The sequence below is a fragment of the Antedon mediterranea genome, chromosome 3, assembly GCF_964355755.1.
Source record: "Antedon mediterranea chromosome 3, ecAntMedi1.1, whole genome shotgun sequence".
In the NCBI taxonomy this organism is placed as follows: Eukaryota; Metazoa; Echinodermata; class Crinoidea; order Comatulida; family Antedonidae; genus Antedon; species Antedon mediterranea.
The window spans coordinates 29,031,222-29,052,841 of record NC_092672.1 but is presented as its reverse complement, the minus strand read 5'-3'; the positions used below and the strand labels follow the sequence as shown (position 1 = coordinate 29,052,841).

At 35.5% G+C, this 21,620-nt stretch overlaps 2 protein-coding genes across 4 annotated transcripts; both read left to right on the top strand.

The window, feature by feature from the left end:
* The first annotated feature begins 4,995 nt into the window (after positions 1-4,995).
* LOC140045159 (large subunit GTPase 1 homolog) lies at positions 4,996-21,183 on the top strand. 3 transcript variants are annotated; one of them, XM_072089936.1, is made up of 15 exons: positions 4,996-5,050; positions 5,142-5,198; positions 10,895-11,021; positions 11,140-11,260; positions 11,689-11,775; positions 12,535-12,682; positions 13,040-13,207; positions 13,538-13,664; positions 14,013-14,452; positions 14,640-14,741; positions 15,243-15,386; positions 16,068-16,191; positions 18,851-18,930; positions 19,377-19,511; positions 20,489-21,182. In XM_072089936.1, the coding sequence occupies exons 3-15, from the start codon at positions 10,895-10,897 to the stop codon at positions 20,729-20,731; spliced, it is 2,046 nt and encodes a 681-aa protein (XP_071946037.1). In that variant the 5' UTR covers positions 4,996-5,050; positions 5,142-5,198; the 3' UTR covers positions 20,732-21,182. The 3 variants fall into 3 exon arrangements, with proteins under 3 accessions (XP_071946037.1, XP_071946036.1, XP_071946035.1); XM_072089935.1 differs by having other exon boundaries at positions 5,003-5,359; positions 20,489-21,183; XM_072089934.1 differs by lacking the exons at positions 4,996-5,050; positions 5,142-5,198 and adding an exon at positions 9,963-10,135 and having other exon boundaries at positions 20,489-21,183.
* Positions 6,086-9,566, top strand: LOC140045160 (uncharacterized). Its single transcript, XM_072089937.1, has 4 exons — positions 6,086-6,782; positions 7,330-7,668; positions 8,080-8,304; positions 8,795-9,566. The coding sequence occupies exons 2-4, from the start codon at positions 7,569-7,571 to the stop codon at positions 8,929-8,931; spliced, it is 462 nt and encodes a 153-aa protein (XP_071946038.1). The 5' UTR covers positions 6,086-6,782; positions 7,330-7,568; the 3' UTR covers positions 8,932-9,566.
* Positions 21,184-21,620: the final 437 nt, after the last annotated feature.

The window sequence follows — 21,620 nt, the reverse complement described above, 5'->3', positions numbered from 1 at the left end:
TTCCCGATATTAACAACTCTTAGGTCACTTAGGTGAACCTGGTTGCAAATTTTATAGAGGATAAGGTGGAAAGGAACTGGCCATCCTACTTCATAACGACAAATCTTGAGTCACGGAACTCTAATAATAATATCATATTTATTATCACTACACTACCATATCTTTAAGCATGACTACCATATATTTGGGCACATCACACATTTTTTTGTCAAACGAGTTTGATAGTGTAGACAGAGCTTTAGGGTTATTTTCAGTCATTATGCTGTATACATAACTTTGTAATGTTTGATTTAGCCATTAAACTTAATAATGTGTTTTAAATAATATTAAAAATCAAACTACGAATGAATACAATCTAATAATAATAAAATAATAAAAAAATAATAAATAATAATAATAAATAATAAAATAGACCAAGTTAAGTGTTTCCCTTAACCTTAAACCCTTTGTGAATACCAGTTAAGTGAAACCCTTAATATTTTCTTGATTTAAGGAAGGGAAATCCTTAGGATTTAAGGGAAATTGGTGAATACGGCTACAGTAGGCCTCCTAACTTGTCCTAATATAAACCAAAGATCGTATAGCGCCACGTAGATGGAATTTCGAAAAGCGTATCATGGCAACCATAGAACATTCCGACCGTTCTTTTCACCGCGCGTAGAACAAAAAGATGCATTTCGAACGTGCACGCATACGCGCTACTTATTATCTATATAAGCAGCGCATCAGCCACCTAAAAATCGACAACAACCTGAGATTTCTCTCTCTATCAGTTGTTTTAACGTGTGATGTGTATAGTCTTAACGTGTTACTAAGCAAAATTCGAATTCGAAAACTATTCTAAGATTCTGTTTTAACCAAGCAATGGCCACCAACAAATCGATTGAGCTTCAACAAGGCATCATGGACCAACCAAATGAAGAAGGGTAGGCCTAAGCCCATGCTTTTTTTTGGACTTTGAACAAATGTTTTGTTTATTGTGTTCTTCGGCCTAGGGCCTACCTAACCCTAGGCCTAGGCTAGGCCCTAGCCTAGGCTACTAGGCCTAACCCAACTATTATAAAATGACAGGCCCTAGCCTAGCATAGGCCTAGCCTAGGCTAGGAGGCCTACCCTACTAGCCTAGCTAGGTCTCGCTAGCTACCTAGGCCTAGGCCTAGGCCTAGTAGGCGCCTTTAATTTAGTAGTAGGCTAGGCCTAGTAGGGCCTAGATAGTAGCCTACTAGAGTAGGCTAATACTGTAGCCTAGGTAGTAGGCCTATGCCCCAGCCCAGGAAGGCCCTAGCTAGCTAGGGCCGGAGGCTAGGCCCTCTAACTAGCTAGTTGGTAGGCCTACTACTACGTAGGCCCTAGCTAGGCCAGGCCTAGGCTAGCCTATCAATAGTAGTGGTAATTTGTTATTTAAGGCAAAATCCTAGGCTAGGCCTAGGCCTATCTACTCTAAGCCTAGGCGTAGACTAAACTAACAGACTAGCCTAGGCCTAGCCTCTAGCCTACTCTAGGCTAGGCCTAGGCTATGCCATATAGGCGTAATAAATAGTATTCTAGCTTATGCCTAGCTAGGACTAGGTCTAGCCTACTACTAGCTTAAGCTAGATGCCTCGGCCTACGCCCTCTTTCCTTTACTAGTCTAGCTAGTCCTAGAGGTCTGCGTAAAACTAAAATATATAGCCTATCGCTAGTAGTAGTACTAGTAGTAGGCCTAGGCCTAGTAGTATAAAGTACTAGGCTAGGTTAGGTAGTAGTAGTAGTGGTAGTATAGTTAGTACTAATTAAAAGGTAGCCTAGGTCTAACCTCTATCTACTACTAGGCCAAACTGTAGGCTAGACTAGAGAGGTACTTTCAACATAGGTAGGGCCTTGAAGCAGACCTATTAGTAATATACTAGCTAGGTAGCCTAGCTAAACTAGGTAAGCTAACCTAACCTAGGCATAATTAATAGAAATCTTAATCTTAGGCCTATGTAATTAGGCGCTATAACTAGCCTACCTAGTAGATTAAGTAGGCCACTAGCCTAGACCTATTCCTACTGCCTATATGTAATAATAATAAATAATAAATACAGCCATGGCCTAGACTAGGCCTAGTTCTGGGCTCTGCTGTAGTCAAGGTAGGTATAAACGTGATTGTAATTTGTAGACTAGCTCCTGAACTTACTAATATACTAAGATAGTTTTTGTATGGCATAGCCCTGATAACATGCTGAGTGTCGGCCTAGAAAGCTGATCGCTATTCTTTAGTACTGCTGGAACTTGGTCTACTATTGAAATTATTATCGAATAATCTAGTGTAACTGTTATGAATTAATTATTTTTTTGTTTTGAATTAAGTAGATCTCAACAAGATGTACCCCAGAAAGCAAGAAGAAAGTCAATATTTAGAAAGATTTGGACAGCAGTAATTCATCTTTTTTGTATCAGAAGTAATGAATCAGCGGATAGCAACTTGAGTTCGTCATCGTCGTCATCGTCGTCGTCATCGTCGTCGTCGTCGTCGTCGTCGTCATTATCATCATCGTCGTCGTCGTCATCATCATCATCATCATCACCATCATCACCACCATCATCATCACAGTCGTCTGTGAAGCCACGGTCATCGACATTCGCGCTTTCTCTTGGCCAGATACTTGCCATACCAGGTCTATCACCCGGAAAAATCAGTCTCCCAAGGCAACGTGATCGTAGTGCGGCGTCATCATCCTCGGCATCTGCCGCTTCTCTATCCCGGTGTATTTTACAAAAACCAACATCCGCGTTATCAACTGGTGAGCTTTCACAAAGGAAACGTTTGGGTAGTGTTCCATCATCTTCTTCATCGCAATGGCCATTGTCATCTGTAAGTAGCTTCGATAGTGCATCGACAAGTAACACCACCACCTCACCAACATCCGTCCTTAACTGTAGAGATGCTACAGCAAAACTTTCGGAAATGCTGCCGCCTATGAGGTTGTTGGATAGTACGTGCGTCTCTCACCTTTGTAATCCCGTACGTCTTGGGCAGGGAAGTTATGGACGTGTTGACTTGATGTCATCAAATCTTTTTCCAGGTCATCAGCTCCTTGTCGCAGTCAAAACGGCCTTTTTGGATAGTTATAACAATCCTGATGAAGCATGGTACCAGATGGTTATGGAAGCGCGTGTTATGAAGTTTTTATACGATCTACCTTCTGTTCCTCAAGTCTTTGGCGTTTTTCGCCAAGGTCAAGTATGCTGTATGGTACAGGAGTTTATTGGCAACATTCGCAGCATGTCCAGTACAACATTTCTGCAGGTATTGCAAACAGGACAACCTTCATTAAGTGCGCTTGAATGTATGTCTATGGCAATAGAAGTGGTCACTGCCCTCAATACCATCCATCAAAGAGGACTGCTTCACAATGACGTAGCGCTTAGAAATATCTTAATCCACCACGATGGAATCACATATAGAGCGAAGATTACAGATTTTGGGATGGCATGCAGACTGCAATACCCAAGAGAACATAAGAAGTTAACCTTTTCATCGATGGACGAGGGCCTAAAGTTCCGACAAGATTATCCAGACTTAGCACCAGAAAAATATCTAAATGGTGCTAGCGATTCAGTTAAGGGTGACGTGTATTCCGTCGGTCATGCTTTGAAGATCATAGCACTAGCAATTGGAAGTAGGGAGATGATTGACCTTGGGCAGGCTTGTACGGCATTCAATGCGGATGATCGGCTATCTCTAGGTCTTGTAATTAACATCTTGAATACCATACAAGAAAATGAAAAGATAATTCCAACATGCCGGGGTATTAACCAGCGTTTGATTTAAACATAATTTGTTATTATTCACATTCGTGGCGTTCAAATATTAAACGAATAATATAGTAGTAATATTGATAACACAAACATCAGTAATAATATAAAAAACATATTCATCAATGTTTGTTTCTCTCTCTATTTAAGTGTCTTATGTTCATACTTAAGTTTCAAAAATAAATATAATAATAGTATATATAACAATAACAATATTAAAATGAACCTGTTGCTATTGGTAAGTATCGTATCTAAGTAAGTATCGTATCTAAGTAAGTATATACGATTTTTTTTAATTATTGTGTATAATTTCCAAAGTTAATAAATTAAAAATGTAATGTAAATAACTAGCTAGATTAATCACTATAATAATTCTTTTAATATATAATTAATAATGCTAATGATTCTATATTGAGAAACCTACAGGCACCCTTGCGTTATATTTTTCCTATATTAGTTATTATATTATTAGTTATTATAATGTGTTAATGCTATTGTATTTTTTTTTCTATCTTAGTTTGCCAACGAATCAGCAACTACGGTATACATGACGTTTATTCAGGACAATCCTTTAACACGTCATAGGTAAAATACTTACTGTATTGTATTTAAAATAATATTATTTTTTTTACTTTTAAGATTTAGCATATACTTAAAAAAGTACTGTAGGCTACAGTTAGTATAACTTTATAATTTGTTGTTTTTTTTTCGTTTTCACGAAACCCTGCCACGACTGATATCTCGGATGAATACCGGTAAGAATATTCAATCGCAATTTTAATTAATTTCAATAAAAGTAATATAAAGTAGTTTGACACTTGTAAGTTAATTTTTATAACTCTGAATTCTTTTCTTTTGATTTATACTTCTTTTCGAGGGCACTACTCTACAACCTACCAGGAAATCGACTTGGAGATGATGTTGTTCAAGCAAAAGTTATATATATTTCATGTAAAACAATCACATTCGTTATTAATTTAAGGTTGAGTCTGGCTTAACCTAGTTGAATTAAGCGTTTACACACAAATATTATTGTTTCATAGCTTTGTATTTTTTCCCTAGATTTACGGCAACCACCACAACAACATTTCCCCGAAATGTTAGGTAAGTAATTAACCAATCATATATTTCGAGTCTAGCTTGTAACTGTTAAATTAAAGTTTTACTTATAAATATTTGTTTATAAATTTATATATTGTTTTCTTTTCATGTACGACGGGAACTACGACAACCAAGGAATTCATGCAAGACAATGTTCTCAACATTTTAGGTAAAAACAACAACTTCGAGCCTAATTTGCGATTTTTTTACCATACAAAATGTTGTTTATAACTTTTATACACTTTCTTTTCATGTACGAGGACTACCACAACTCATCACCAAGGAATTAATGCAAGATGATGCTCTCAACATTTTAGGTAAAAACAACAAATCACATGCAGTAAAACAAGTCTAATTTTAACCATAAAAATATTTATTTTGTTTTTAACTTTGTATTATCATGTATTTTTTTTCTTTTTATGAATACGGGAACCTTTTTTTCATGTACCATAAAATGGTTTTAATGAGCACTTCACGGGTACGTCAGTATTTAATTTTCTTTTTTTTGGTCAACATAATTTGTTGCTTTGGTCTACGTGTAACGGATTGAACAGAGTAGGCCTAAAGTATTCAGTATCGGGTAGTGCATTAGTTACAGAGTTGACCTAATAATAATTACTATGCCTAATAGATCAAACGATTAAGGAACTTCTTATTTAATACAATACTGTTTGGTAGTTTAGAATACCATGCCACATAGTGCATTGGTGTACACGATCTAGCTCATTTATTAAGCTGCTTTCACACCGCGCTCGGATTCTTGAGGTACCATGAGAAAAATATCATGGATAATGGGTTCAGTTGTAAAGCATACGAATCGTTCACACTGAATTCGTACGATTTGAGTACGTACATGATTCGGGTTCCAAATTCGTATCGATGGATCAGGAAGCCATTTGTTTTCTCAAATCGTACGATTTTTTTTTTCGGATTACTACGGATGTTGTTATTAGTAGTTTGTAATTACTACGGAAATTCGGCCTAATTTTACGGACGTAGAGAAATGAAAAAAAAAATCTAATGACCGCCGTTAAATAATTGTGCGCGGTTAATTTTACGCTGCAGTCAGTCAATTTACATATAGACTCTTCCAACACTGGACTTCTATAACGACGTTAATGGTTAATATATGCCTATGATGAAGTGGGATCTAAATTTTAATTTAGTGGCAGAAAAAAACAATTTAGTATGAAATTAAGGGTGTTGCCGGGCAACACCCTCTGCGTCCGCCCCTGTTGTAGGTGTAGCAAATATAAACTTCAATACCATATACCATGTAGTTTAAAAGCCCTTTGAGCGCAGCATTAAAGTATGATGCTGGACATATCTCATGATATGTATTCCCTCAGTAGGAGGACGACTATTACTGCAGAAGTTGGTGAGTGACGTGTAACCGTAACATGGAGAGTCATTGTGAACTTTATTTATTGATTATTCCAAACTGTTTTACTCCAGAAGTAGGCGCGCCTATGCCATTTTCAAATTTGACCAAAATATTTAATTCACCATCTCGCTTATTCACCTAGCCTATCGGGTATTGTTTAATCAAAGAAGAGCGCCTTCACTGGTATAACATTGATAATCCTTACATAATATTATCAGTCTAGTACGGTAAGTTATATAATCTTTTATAACAAATATTACTTTGACCCCTAGCTATAGACTACATAACAAACTTAACGATGGATCCTCGGTAGAAATAATTTTGTTTTGGCTTTTTTAAACGACATTTTTACTTGTATAGGCCTAAAGTACTAGTCATAGTAGGCCTCGATCTAAGTAGTATATAGGCAGTTTAGGAATCAGAAATTGTATAAATGTAACAATACTGGTTTTGATTTATTTCAGATTCAGAATCTTCGTAGGCCTGCTTATCACAGTCTCAGTGTTATTAAAATCAGGTAGGTTGGTATTTTGGTTCACTACAAGTTGTGTATAAGATATCAAGTCATTACATTTACATAACTTAATGTGAGCACGTCTTTTCTGTTATCGTTGAGCACAGACTTATTTCCCTCTCTCCATGGCAAGGGGATGCCTCAGTGCTCCTTTGGTATCCAGAGCCGACCCCATATTTACCAGAGCCCCGATCGTTTTACAGGAAATCAACGCAGCACGAAATACGGATATCTCCCTTTAAACTGCTGTCCATGCCATGTAGGGATATAATATTGAACTGACTGTGTAATGGTTCTCTGCGATCTGAAATAGATGTAGGCCTAAGATAATATACGTTAACTTATTAGTATTACTACTATAGGCCTATACTACTACTTTGATACATTTATTTATTTATTTAAATATTACATAATGCCTGTTATTTCAGGTAACGGTTACACATCACCCGTCGTCATTGGACCTGGTGTGGTAATCCTCCGTGAGAATAATAAAATAATAATCATTATATTATGTTGAATATTACATAACGTTTTTTGTTTCATATACCAGGTTACAGCTACACATCACCCGTTGTCACGGGACCTGGTGTGGTAATCCTTCATGAAGTAGTACGAGCGAATATCTCGTTTGGCTATTCACTGTCGTCAGGGAAGACACTCAATTTCATCGCGTTCTATCGGCTGAAGAATGACGGAGAGAACAAGGACTTACTGGTGCAGTCGAACAAAGATAACCCAAATGGTCGTTATAGCATCGATACTACCTCGACAAATAGTAGCGCTTCATTTATGATAAGTGAGGTTCAGAAGGCCGACGACGGGATGTTTGAATGCATCGTTGACGATGGTGTTGGAAGCGGAAGACTTGCATTTTCAATGAGCGTTCAATGTATGTAATCGGACAAGGATGTAGACGACATGACAGCAAATTTTGTTAAAGCCAACATCTTTAGAGTTGAACTGGATGTTGACGCAGGGTAACAACTTGTGATGGATGATGATTAAATGACTAGGGTGACACTGTGTTGACATAACGTCGGTTGTACCAGGAATGAGTGCAGTGAAATTACACTCATAAATTCCACTCTTTCCTGGTTTGTACGACAGTGGTGACACCGACACGACGACAGCGCTGACACTGATGGTGGTATTGATGACGACTAGGGTGATGGCGTTGGTAATCTGACTACGGCGACAATTGGAGGTGGCTATGAAAAGGGTCGTACTACCAACGTTTGAGACGAAAATGACGTATGTCGACGGAGATAATTCCTAATAATATTCTTTTATGTCATGCTAGATTGCACAGTGACGAGTTTTGTTTATAAAAACGGCAAGACTACTTGCAAATCGGACTGTTGGCCAACAGCAAAAGTGACAATCAAATCAAATGAATTCACAGTTGCGTCTGGAAGCGGCGACGTTACCACAAATGAAATAAATGCTGAAGCATGTAAGACAGGTATAGCAAAATGCGTGGCTGATAATGGAATAGATGCACCTTATATTGCTCATGGATGTGCTGGTGAGTAGGCCTACGATTCACCTAGCCCCAGGACACCGATCAAGGGCTCTGATCCAAGTTTGAATGTTGGGTGGGAAAAACTGATTTATCCGCTTTTTAGAGGTTTGTCGACAATACAAAAAGGAAGAAGTCAACATCCACCAACCTATATATCGATCCCAATACATATAAGAGGTGGCGGTGTGGGTGGGTCACATCAACCCCAAAATAAAATGTGCATAAAATAAATAATACTGAGGCCTATAACTGTTATGGTTATAACGAACTATGAAACAAAAATGGATTGTTTCCGCGAGCCGGACATACCTATTTTCGCGCCTCACTTAGATACATCTATACTTTAGGGTTGAGCCTAACTAAAACGGAGTTTAAATGCTTGAAAGGCGATGGTTTTACATCGCCTTTATCATTAGAACACGCATAATGAATAATCGAAATGTGGTATACCGACCCAATCACGTCGTCACTTTAGTTTCTTCTTTTTTTTCAGTGGAGTCTAATTATGGAGGAATTATCGTCGGGTGCAGTGTTGCTGCTGTCATCATTATTGTTGTCTCCAGTGTTGCATGCTACTACCGGAATCGTGGAGGGAATGAACGGTTTACCTACCTAAGCATAAATAGTTAACTCTGACATTGGTTTCGACCCGCGCAATTCCGAAACGTACAATGCAGATACGACATCACATTTAATTCAGCACTTTTTAAAAAAATTGTTAGGCCATGGGGAACACTATTTTAAAATCCTGGAAATACCACCCAGGTTTCCAAATGCCTTTTCACCTGTTATTAGGCATCCACCGTAACACTTTGACTAGAATTAAACGTATTGTGTTTTTCTTATATAGAAATTTTGGAATTTACATTGCAATTGATGATGAAACACCTAAGCATAAACAAACGTCGGCAACACAACAACTTTATTCAGCTTATCTTAGCAAAGGATCGCATACGATCTTTTGGCTTAGTTATTTAACCGGGTAAATTGGGGTCGCTATGTGGGTTATCATCACAACTTAGTAAATGAACACTGAACGGCTTCCTCTTGATGACTCGTAGGCCTACAACCAATTGCCTTGGTAGGCCTACAACTAATGACGAAGAAGAAAAAGACAATGATAATTACGAATATCAATTTTTTTTATATCCGATGCTATGCGTCAAACGATATTGTTTGATTTTCATACAAGGTGTGTGTGGTATTCAACATCGATTTCTGAAATTCGCTTTTTACGTTTGGAACCAAATAATGTTTAAATAAATTTTCCGAGATTGTTTGAAATATATTGTTCTTCGTCGTTTTATTTGTTTACTTGTTTCCGCAGAATGTGAGAATCGAGGCCATGCACTAAAAGCCCTTTTGAATATGATGAATACCTAAGTGGAAACTTTATAATAAGTTGGGGTGGATGGTTGGCCCATGAAATGTTGTATTTCAGATTTTTAAAGAATTTATAGAAGTGTTATCTTCGTATATAGCACATTTTGGTTTTTTTTCACTTCTCTGTGTATGACATCACCATTTCATTTGTTAATAAACCAAAGATCTTTGGTTAAACTTTATCGTATAATAATATACAGTGTAAGAATGACGCTCTGCCAATTTTCTATAAATATCGCCCTCTTTCTGTTCTGATTTCACAACACAAAATTAAAGTCGTGAGAGCACATGAAGTTTTCTAGAAGCAGATTGCTTTTATAAACGACAGTAAATCTGTAAAATATCAAGAATGCCTGGTAAAAAGAAAGCAGCAACTGCGAACTTGGGTTCTCTTGTAATTAAAGACAGATTCAAGGGTTCAAAAGTGAAGAAGACAAAGGATAGTTCATGGGTAAGTGCTAGGCCTGTCGATGTTGCATTTTGTGTGGTAAACTCTGGGCTGCTGACCACCTTTTTCGACTGAGTCTCCGCCTACCAATCCTACCTTTAGCCTACTAGGCCTAGGCCTAAGGGAAGTTTTTCAAATCAAATATGCTTAAAGCCCATGTAAATTTAGAGCAATTAAAGTATGGTGTCGTATGCAACATTAATAAAGATATATAATACATACTAGCCTAGTTTTACTTTACGCAGTGGCTGCATCTAGGCTAGGCCTACCCGGACCCCTGCGCCCGTAGATCCAACAAGTAAGCTAGATTCTATATCTATGCTTATTGGCCCGATCGGGCCAAGGCCCTCTTTCTCAGACCTCCGGCCCTCGTAACCTAAAAAAAAAATCCCTCTAGGAAAATGATGATCAATAAAGAAGATGGTGAGTAACTAAAACAAAAATGTTTAAAAAAAAAACGAGTTTCGATCCCTATCCTAATGCTACAGCGTTACATTACGAGGCCCAAGCACTACCCATTCAGCCATCCAGCTTCTTTACAATCAACCGATATCATAACCTATTAGTATTTATCAAAAACTATAGGAGGCGCAATATCGGTGTAAATATAGAATCAGGATTGGATTTACGACTAGGCGTAGAGGCAGCCAGTTTGTTTACTTTATTAAAGAGAGTATAGTCTAAGTATTCCTATAATAACCTACTTATACTAAAGTACCAGGGCCTATATATATATATATATATATTCTTTTTTATCAACAGATGCACACTAGTGAACTGCAAGACGGCTATGATTGGGGGCGCCTTAACTTGCAGTCTGTCACCGAACAGAGCAACTTAGATGATTTTCTTGCGACCGCTGAACTTGCTGGAACTGAATTCGCTGCAGGTACTTTAACGGTCATCTTCATTAACTAGGCCTATTTTCGTTTTTTTAATTTGCAGTGTCATAGATTTGGTTTGGATGAAATGTTCTTTCTTATTAACCCTAAATGTTTTTGTACTAGAGAAACTGAACATACAGGTCATTGATCCTAATGTACATACTGGATTACCCAGCCAGGAAGAATTGGAAGAAATTAAAGAGAAACATGCTAAGAATCAAGATCTTCTTACCATACCAAGAAGGTAGATAAAAATCAATTTATTTGTTGTCATGGTATTAATGTTATTTGATCGTAATTTTAAAGATATAGTGCATACCTCTCAACTCGCATTTCCTGATACTTTGAGTCTCTCCCAATCTCGTGCTAAAAAAAGGCCATTTATCCCATTTTAATAATATTTTTTTAAATATACATTAAAACATCTCAATAATATATAAATGTATTATTTGAACTTAATTGGTTAACTAAAATGCATTGCCAAATATGCCTGCAAAGTACCTGGCATACCCATAGATTTTGTTTTTTGAAAATGCCCTCTATAGTTTGATATTATTTAATTTACATAGCGCCCTCTCTTGTCAAGCTATCCCAATATTTAATTTTTCCAAGTTGAGACTTATAGTCTCCCAGAACATGAAAAATAAAGATGGACAAAATCATTTTTTTTAGACCACAATGGGATTCAACTACGACACCAGATGAACTGGAGAGGATGGAACGAGACAGCTTTCTGAAATGGAGGAAACACAATGCTGTGTAAGCATTCAATAACAACATTTCTTACTACAAAATAATTTTATTTACGCCATATTTTCATATCTCAGTGTTTGTTCAGTACAGTATGCATATACATTATGCTAGGACACACAGTAACAATGGATTCACACTTTTATTATTTACAGTGTTTATTACACCTTATTTATAGAGGGTGACCATAAACAGCGTATGCTGACAATCAAGTCTTGTGACAGTGGCTGTGTGTATACTAGTACACCGGGGTAACCCCCTACTCGTCTTGAAAGATGTACTAGGTTCTTTAAAGTGCACATGAGCCAGATGTGTACACTGGACCTACGGTTTATAGTCCTTATCCAAAACCATGGAGCGAGCAAAGCTCGAACCTTTGCCGATGTTAATATGGCAAGGTATTATTGTCCCACTGTCTTAACCGCTTGGCCACTCACTGGAACTATAATATATAGCATTGATTCGTCAACTTGGCATTTAATCCTTGATTAATTTTGTTCAAATCAGGAAATGATTTGTCATGCATTCATGAGCACTCTTGAAAAATATTGAATTTGCATCTATTTTCTTTAAAGCAACACAAACGAGACTTTGTCTAATGACAAGTGACAGTTTGAATAATCCATCGTAATCCATTGTAATTGAACAAACCACTTACTTTGTGCTTACGTCCTTGCATTGCGTCTCTGTAAGAAAACATTGAATTTGCACGGATAAATTTGCCTAGTAGAAAAGCTTTATTTACAATTGATTTTTCTTCATTTCTAGTATTCAAGAGGAAATGCATATGTTGATGACTCCATTTGAACGCAACCTGGAAGTCTGGCGCCAGCTATGGCGGGTCATTGAACGCAGTGACACCGTTGTCCAAATCGTTGATGCACGAAATCCACTCATGTTTAGATGCCCAGATCTGGTACTTTTTTTTTATTACTGTAGTTTATTTATATATTTATTAAGATGAGTAGTCCGCTTATTTTAATAAAAGGTATCATTTCAAAATTGTGAAAATTTTTTTTTTGCCATAACCTAATATAAGGCCTTTATATATGGAGGTACAAATCGCATATGTTAAGTTTGGTTTGACCTAATTTGATCGTTTCCAGCATTCTGTTATCACAGACGTGGACATTTTATAGGTAAAGGCTTGTCACAAAAATGGATGACTTGGAAAAATGACAGTAGTAATCTAAAGCATATTAATAGTTCCAACACAGTAATTTTCTTGACCGGTTGTCCCATATCTTCTTCATCAAATTTATTTTATTTTTAGGAAACTTATGTAAAAGAAGTGGACCCGATGAAGGATAACATAATTCTTGTGAATAAAGCTGATTTGTTGACCAATGAGCAGAGACAGAAATGGAAGAAATATTTTAATGATCAAGGCATACAAGTAGCCTTCTGGTCAGCTAAGGCAGAAACAGAAAGAATTGAGAAGGTAGCATTTTATGAGCCTCTGTCTTTAATTTTATTATTGTTATTTACCATCTTGATTAGCCTTGTAGCCAAATATATTTGAGCAAATTGGGATAATTACTGGCAACAATTCTGAGTAAATTGGGACATTCCCACATAATTTCAAGGTTGCGGATTAGTCCATTATGGTAGAGGGGCGCTCTAGAAACTTTTTACAGTAGCCCATCCTCTGGAGAGTATGTGCTATTGTTAGTTTATCCAAGTAAGTGTTACTTTTAGACTACCAACAACACTGTTGATTTGTGTATTTTATCTTTGATTTTAAAGATATGTTTTTCATCCTTCGTTTTAGTTAAAAAATGAACAAAAAACAGATGAAAGTCAGAAAATTAATCAAGTTGAAGATGAGGAGGATGAAGATGATGTGGAAGATGAGGAGCATTTGAATGTTACCACAGACAACAGGTTTAATGGAATCAGTGAGTTTACTTAAATTGTATTATGTAATTATTATAGCTTGGCTGCTATAAGCATTCAATAAAGAATTTCATTCCATTATTATTTTTTAGAGTGATCAGTGATATTTGCACTTTTAAGCTTGGTTCCCACTAGAAAGGACATGGACGCAACACAAGCGAGTTGACCAATGAAAGCGACAGTAATCCATTGCTGGTGATTAATCAAACTTACGTTGCCCTAATGTTCTAGCGTTGCATTTTAGTGGGAACCGAGCATTACAATAAATTACATGTATGGTTAGATAATTTTGATTAAGATAATAAAAACTAATCATGAAAAAATATTACTTTGTTCATATTTTTTCCTAGATGTTCAAGAACCATTAGAAGATTATGAAGACCAATCAAATCCAACATCTTTAAATGAAACACATACAACCTCAGCAAACAGCCAATCAGATTGTGCTTTAGAAACAGAAGCAACCAATGAAATTGACATAAATTATTCAAATTCTGACCAATCAGACAACCTCTTATCTACAGAAGCAACCAATGAAAATGACTGTAAAAATTCAAATGTTAACAATGATACAACAGAATCATCAGTTGTATTAGAAAAATTAACAGACATTGATTTGAAAGATAAAGAAAGGGAAAAAAACTTAAATGATGAACATTTGGAAGAAGAAAAAACACAAAATGAAGACCACTTAGATTGTGCAGTTCTTAACGGTGAACAATTGCTTGAACTTCTTAATTCATCGCACAACGGTACAAAAGTAACAGAGGGACAACTTACAATTGGATTGGTAAGTCACTATAAAAAAAAGAAATAAATTGCTGACTACTTTTATATAGTTATGTATTGTTCTAATTTTGTTGTGAACAGCGACTAGTTGCGATTGTATTTCTGTAGCCTGCTAAGTGATTTTGTTTAAATCTGAAAATAAACCATTGTAATTATAGATGTTTATGGATGCATTCAATTTTGTTTAGGTTGGTTATCCTAACGTTGGTAAAAGCTCAACAATAAACGCTCTACTCCAGTGCAAGAAAGTGCAGGTATCTGCTACTCCTGGTAGAACAAAGCATTTCCAGGTATGTTTGCTATTTTTTATTGGCACGAAAACATTCCAACAGCTACAATGTTCTCAATTACAGCTGATGTTTGACAATATAAAATGTCTATATACAAAATATTTAAAAAAATAGGGAAAGAAAAAGAAAAAAATGAATACTGTAAACGTAGACATAAAAAGGAATTGGAAAACAAATTTAAAACTTCTAGACAATTAACAATTAAAGTAATGTTTCTTTGTCTTGTGATCAATTAGACTTGGACTGTATTAATAAAACATTAAACTCGACATTATTATATAAGAAGCTGGACTTCTTTACAATAGATTCTTCATTGCCTGATGGCCAGGCAGAATTTCTTTTGACCATCTGAGTATAATCCCATGATTTGACCATCTGATTTGATGTATTATATATATTTATATGTAATGACAATAAATGTAAATGATATTTTTCACTGAAGGTATTACAAACAGTATGTTTTCAATTTTAGAATGTCTATGTTTTTATTTCTTAATACAGACATTATATCTAGATTCAAACCTGATGCTTTGTGACTGTCCTGGACTTGTTATGCCGTCCTTTGTCTCAACAAAAGCCGAGATGATCACCAACGGAGTGTTACCAATCGACCAAATGAGAGATTTCAAACCAGCTATCACTCTTATATCCTTTAGTATTTAGATTAAATTAATCGAAAATTAATTTTTGTTAATATCATTCATCCTCAATTGAGGTATTTCGGGTTGGTTCCTCCACAGACCCTTGAAGGCAGCCATAGTTCTGCTCTTGCCATGAACAGACAAAAGGGGTTGAAATGGACCTGTACACTGAGATTAACACATTACTCTTCCAATATTGCAAATAAGCATGTTGATTAAGTGAGAGCATGTGGCATAATGTGTGTTGGACATTGCAAGATCAATAGTTTTTAAAAGTCTTACGCTCGTGTCCTTAGACAAGACACTTTACTTAAGTTTGCCTCTTTTTACCCAGGTGTACAAATGGATACTTGATCACGGTCAAAGCACAAACTACGCTGATTATTACCTGTATTATGGGACTATGTTTCCATACATGTTTGATTTAAAATGACTGGGACAATAATATGGAGTGATTAGAGGCTTTGGGCATTCAAACGCATTTTTATATTACCTGTGCTGATTTTATGTATCTATGGTTGTATCTGTTCTTGGATACATTTTTGAATAAAGTGTTAAAATATTGTGCTTATTTTGTTTGCCTCTGTAATAAGAAATTTCTATTACATTATTTTTAGAAAGTTATAATCATGTGTTGTTAATTAGAATTATAAATTAAGTGTTTTCTACCTTGACTATGTCTCACTTAACACAGGTTATTTCCCGACAAGTGTTGGAGGCAACGTATGGAATTACTATAATAAAACCAAAGGAGGGAGAAGATCCAAATCGTCCTCCAACAGCCATGGAATTGGTCAATGCTTACGCATGTAAGTAACTGGATAATTAATTGAATAAATGATGTATTTAATTATTTATTTGATACTGCATCACCTATTCTTATTAAGACTTTTAAAATTTCTTATTTATTTTTTTATTCTCTCATATTTTGATAAAGATTTTTCTCTAATAATGTATTATCATAACATATAGACAGCATATACATTTTTGAAATAAATTATGTATTCATTTGATACATATATACTGCACACCTATTCCTATAACTTGGACAGCATTATAGATTTCTGAATTCTTTTTGATGAGTTTTTGTTCGACATGACCCATCCAATTATTTAGCAGGTTTAGCGGTTATTGTACATGTCATTCCAGTGGCTGCCTCTTAAAGATGTATTGTCCCCCTGAAAAATAATTCTTTATTCGGGCAAACAATTTCTATTGATCATATTCCATTCCAATAATTATCGATCTATAGAATCCCCTTTGTTTCATAATTGTTGGTATTTTATTTGTGTTAAACGAGCTTGTAGAAAATAAGCACTTTCTTACCAGTGGGGGGATAGTTCAAATTACACAGTAAAATCTCTATTCTTTTATAAGTAGAAAGGCATTTAAAAAAAAACTATGAAAAATAAACAGTTTAGTAAAAATGTTATTAGATGACTAAATATAGGTAATTTAACTTGAATTTTACGTTTCTAGTATTTTTATTCAACTTCAGAGTTTTATTTTCATTCTATAGCAAAAATTATCCACCGCATATCCACCATATTTTTCACCTTCTAGGGAGTCACCAGACATGTTATTACATTAGGTTAACTACCTAACTACTGAAAAAAGAATGTATTCAGTAGAACAATAGCATAAAGGAATTAAACCTTTTAAAATGCATTTTCAGAAAGTTCTACTGTACTATCATTAATCTCATAATAAATTGGTTCATCCATGTTCTGTAGATCATCGGAACATTCACTACCAGATGAGTCCGGGTTTCTTTGATAGTATATAACATGTGATGTGCTGCCATGTTTCTTAAGTTTGTAAAAACACACCACGCACACAAGTCCAATCATCATTGTAATATTACTGGTTAAAAGTATTATTGTTATTGTATTAGTTGCCATGGTTTCTGTTGGCATGGCGTAATTAATATCTTGAGATATTGTTGGTATTACTGTGACATTAATAATATCTTGAGATTTAGTCGTTCTGTCTCTGTTCATGCCATCTTTGATTGTGAATTCCATCTCATCAGATCTTTCCTGTACGATTGTACTCACCAGACACTTAACAGTGTAGTTACCGGCTGGTAAATTACCAAAGCATTTTTCACTTTCATTGTAAAACTGATCCCGAGATTCCGCTCCACTTAAACTCCAATTATACATTTTCTTGTTACAAGATCCACCATCTGCATAACACTTAAAGCAATTCTGGTTCACATCAACTTCAGGTGTTTCATATAACCTTTTAACCTCTGCCATTAATTGCGGGTGAACCGTCATTGTCACTCTATAGAAACTAATACTGTTCTCTATTGAAATACAGAAGAAAAATATCCCATTTCCAGAAAAGAAACCTTTTAAAGTCTGATTAATTGTTATATCATAATCTGCGTGATAAAACTGCGTAATGTTGTGTGTTCCTTGAATCCATCCAATTGTGAATTCGTATTTAAGGTCCTGGTTGTCATATTTCTGGATTATTTCGCATGAAATGTCTACTTCTTCTCCTTCAATGATGTCTGTTATCCCGTCACAATAAACTCCTACATGGTCCGGTTGAGATGCGGTATTTTTAACCTCTGATGTATAAAAGAAATATTGTGAATTACCGTAATATTGACATAGGTAGATTCCTTGTTGCTGACCGAACGAACAGAAAAGTGGACATTTGACTATGACAGCCAGAGACTGTGTACTGTTGTTTACATTTCTTGTGTTTTAATTGAATAAGAAAGTTTAGGTTTGTTTAGGATGTACAGTGGAGTTTCTCAATACCAACCAAACAAACGAAACTGAATAGAGGAAGCAATAAACAATATCCTAAAGGCCAATAGTTTACACTAAATCAATCCTATCCTTTATTAAAAAATTCCCTTATTCCTGTCCAAAAAATTGAATGTTTCAATTCCAAATGAATTATGAAAAATATCAGTCTTTATAAACTGAAAGTTTATAAGAAAAGAATACAAATAAATATTGCAATAGTGCAATGGTACAAATATTTTCATGAGGTGAAAATAGAACATGTTATCTTTCACTGAATGAAAATATTTGTTTAATCTTGCACAAATATAACAATTTATACAAATCATTATTTGTTTATGACATCTAAAGTATATTTTTGTCAAAGTTTGTGATTGCATTAACAACAATTAACGCACACAGTACAAATTTGCAAGTTAAAACAGAGCAGTCAATCTACTACTACTACTACTAAAATTTTATTCAATTATTTTTCTTGAATCATCATTCAATGCTAGCCCCAGAAGGTATGCGGTTACGTAGAATAGTTGTTGTCGGCGGTGCGCACTACATGTGTCAATAGTCTTGCTTGGCGAAGAGTATCAACTTGCTTAAATCCATCTAAACAAACTTAAAAATATTATGTTATTGTTAATACCCATGTCACTTTTTTGACTAGATTAAAATCAATTTGGAATTTATTGTGACATTTGATTGATTTTAGATATCCGTGGTTACATGAACACAAAAGGAATGCCGGATGCACATAGAGCATCTAGGCTGATTTTGAAAGACTTTGTAAATGTAAGTATAAGGCAACATTTTTGAGACCCAATAAAGTGGAAAGTGTCTCCTAATAGGGGATTCCCCTGAATAGGGTTAGCTGTTAAATAATACATTAATGCACTGAGGAAGTGTTGCTCAAAAGCTCTGCAATTTTTTCTTGCTGTTTTACTTTATTTTGATATTTTGCTTATTATTTTATTTGTATCTCCATTGAGATCCAGCCACTGATACCCACAGCATTTTCATTTGTTCAGTGCTTACTTCATTTGTATCTCCATTGAGATCCAGCCACTGATACCCACAGCATTTTCATTTGTTCAGTGCTTACTTCATTTGTATCTCCATTGAGATCCAGCCACTGATACCCACAGTATTGTAATGTTTGTCTTCATAATAATATCAATACATTTTAAGAAAATTTATGTTATTTATTTATTTAAATAATTTTATTATATTTTATGTAGGGGCGTCTCTTGTACTGCCATCCACCCCCTGGGATCCTGCCAGAAGACTTCCAATCATCACAAGAACCAGTGGTAACTGAAGAGAAGTCTTCAAAGAACAAACAAGTCATTGTCGTCTCTGAAGATGGTATCAAGGTAGGGACCTAACTCTACCTAACCCCTTTAATAGGCTACATACCTAGCTTGTACCCCTTTCACATTATGGAGGTTTCGATTTGAGACTACAGAAAACCAAACTACTTCATGTTCATTTATTGCACGCATTCGGAAATACTGTATTGGGACGTGTTTCCTTGCTCCGTACCTCGACACAGTTCTGATGATTTCTAAGTGCAGATGATGATGATGACACATCAATTGACCTGACCTAGCTTGGCACATTTGAACTCAGTCAGTCAGAAGTCTGTCAGCAGGCAAAACTTTGATTGATTACAAACATTATATTTTTTACAGACTATAAGTTAATAACAAGTGCACCTTGAAATACTGAAATTATGAATGTTAACCCTTGACCTCTTAGGCTCTTAGTTATCTGTGACCCTAAAATTAACCCAAAACTTAATTATTTTATCTCAATAGTAGTTTTAATACTTAACTCAATTGGTCAGTAATATGTTCTCAATACACCAGGTGCTTTGAACCCATGACATCCAGGTCATGAGCCTGGTGTTGGTGCCTCTATCAGTATGTCTATCGTTAAATTCCAGCCCAGTGGGTACTGCACCCACTTGAGTGAGTGAGTGGCCGAGCGGTTAAGACAGTGGAACCGTAATTACGTAGCCATAACATCGGCAGGGGTTCGAGGCTCACTCACTCTATGGTTCTGGTGGTAGAACGAGTCTTCTCGGATAAGGACTATAAACCGTAGGTCCAGTGTACACATCTAGCTCGTGGGCACTTTAAAGAACCTAGTACATCTTTCGAGACGAGTAGGGGGTTACCCTGGTGTATTAGTACATCACAGCCACTGATCACCAACTGGGCCCTCTGGGAGACCAGTCTTTGACTGAAGAGATTACCCAGTATAAATATAAATTTCAATTCAAAATTTCAATGACCCAAACGTTAATAACTTAGCACTAAGTTAATTGGTCAGACTTTTTTATTTACAGCATAAACATCAACCAGAGAACACTGTTGATAAGGCATTCTTCCAACAACAATCACTAGCCGGGCATTCCAAGGGAATACATGGCGTCAAAGACTTCACCAGAGTGTCTAACTACACAACGCATGCAAGTAACGCAAACATGACAGCTGAAGAAAGATTAATGCAAAAACCGTGGAAAAAACATGGCAACAGAAATAAGAAAACTAAGCTACGAAAAACCTATGGGTACTTGGATACAAAATAATATAAACTGTTTACAGTAACCTTTAACCTTTGAACTCTGACACCCCTTCCCCCACCCTATCAATAAACAGTGTAATAAATAAATAATATTTTATCATTAGAACATTCTTGAATAGAAAAAAAATATTTAAGAGTTTCGTTTTGTAATTGAATTTAAATCATGAATATTGGTTAGATGATTTTACACTAAACCTTATAACCTTTAAACTCTGCTCCGCCTATCAATAAACAGGGAATATTTTATCTTTGGAACATATGTTCTTTGAATAGAAAAAAAGTATAATTTTAAGAGTTTCGTTTGTTAATTAAATTTAAATCATGGATATTTAATAGATGATTTTACACTAACCTTTAACCTTTAAACTCTGCCCTCCTTTCTTTCCTTACTGTGAATATTTATCTTTGGAACATAGATTCTTAAATGGAAACAATAGTATAATTTTAATAAATCAAATACATTAATTTTGACTGTTTCTTTTTATGCTTTTAGTAGTCCTATCAGCATTATTGCTACAACTATTGGTAGGCCTACAACATATCATGTGTGCCAAAATTTGTTATATAAACTTTTGTATTTCGCAAATTCAATGCATATATAAATAACATGGAGTGGTATCAAATGGAATTAACAAGCAGTTTATCACACACAGTTTTCACATTCATATTATTAGATAGATTAATATGTAACAAAATACTAATGGACTTGCGCATAAATTCACCAAAACTAGAAATACCAAATTTAAAAAACATTTCAGAAGCACTACAGAATTTACTGACTGAAATTGCTAAAATATCACCATTTGTGACGAATGATAAATGGTTTCCAACGAAAACAATTCCTTGTACTATGTACAGGGATTATTTTTCTCGAAAATTTGGCCATTTTTCGT

Coding starts and splice junctions, on each gene's coding strand:
- LOC140045160 (XM_072089937.1), top strand. CDS start 7,569: ATGATAAGTGAGGTTCAGAAGGCCGACGACGGGATGTTTGAATGCATC. Junction 7,669..8,079: donor ATTTTCAATGAGCGTTCAAT/GTATGTAATCGG, acceptor ATGTCATGCTAG/ATTGCACAGTGACGAGTTTT. Junction 8,305..8,794: donor TATTGCTCATGGATGTGCTG/GTGAGTAGGCCT, acceptor CTTTTTTTTCAG/TGGAGTCTAATTATGGAGGA.
- LOC140045159 (XM_072089934.1), top strand. CDS start 10,034: ATGCCTGGTAAAAAGAAAGCAGCAACTGCGAACTTGGGTTCTCTTGTA. Junction 16,192..18,850: donor ATTGGTCAATGCTTACGCAT/GTAAGTAACTGG, acceptor GATTGATTTTAG/ATATCCGTGGTTACATGAAC. Junction 18,931..19,376: donor TTTTGAAAGACTTTGTAAAT/GTAAGTATAAGG, acceptor TATTTTATGTAG/GGGCGTCTCTTGTACTGCCA.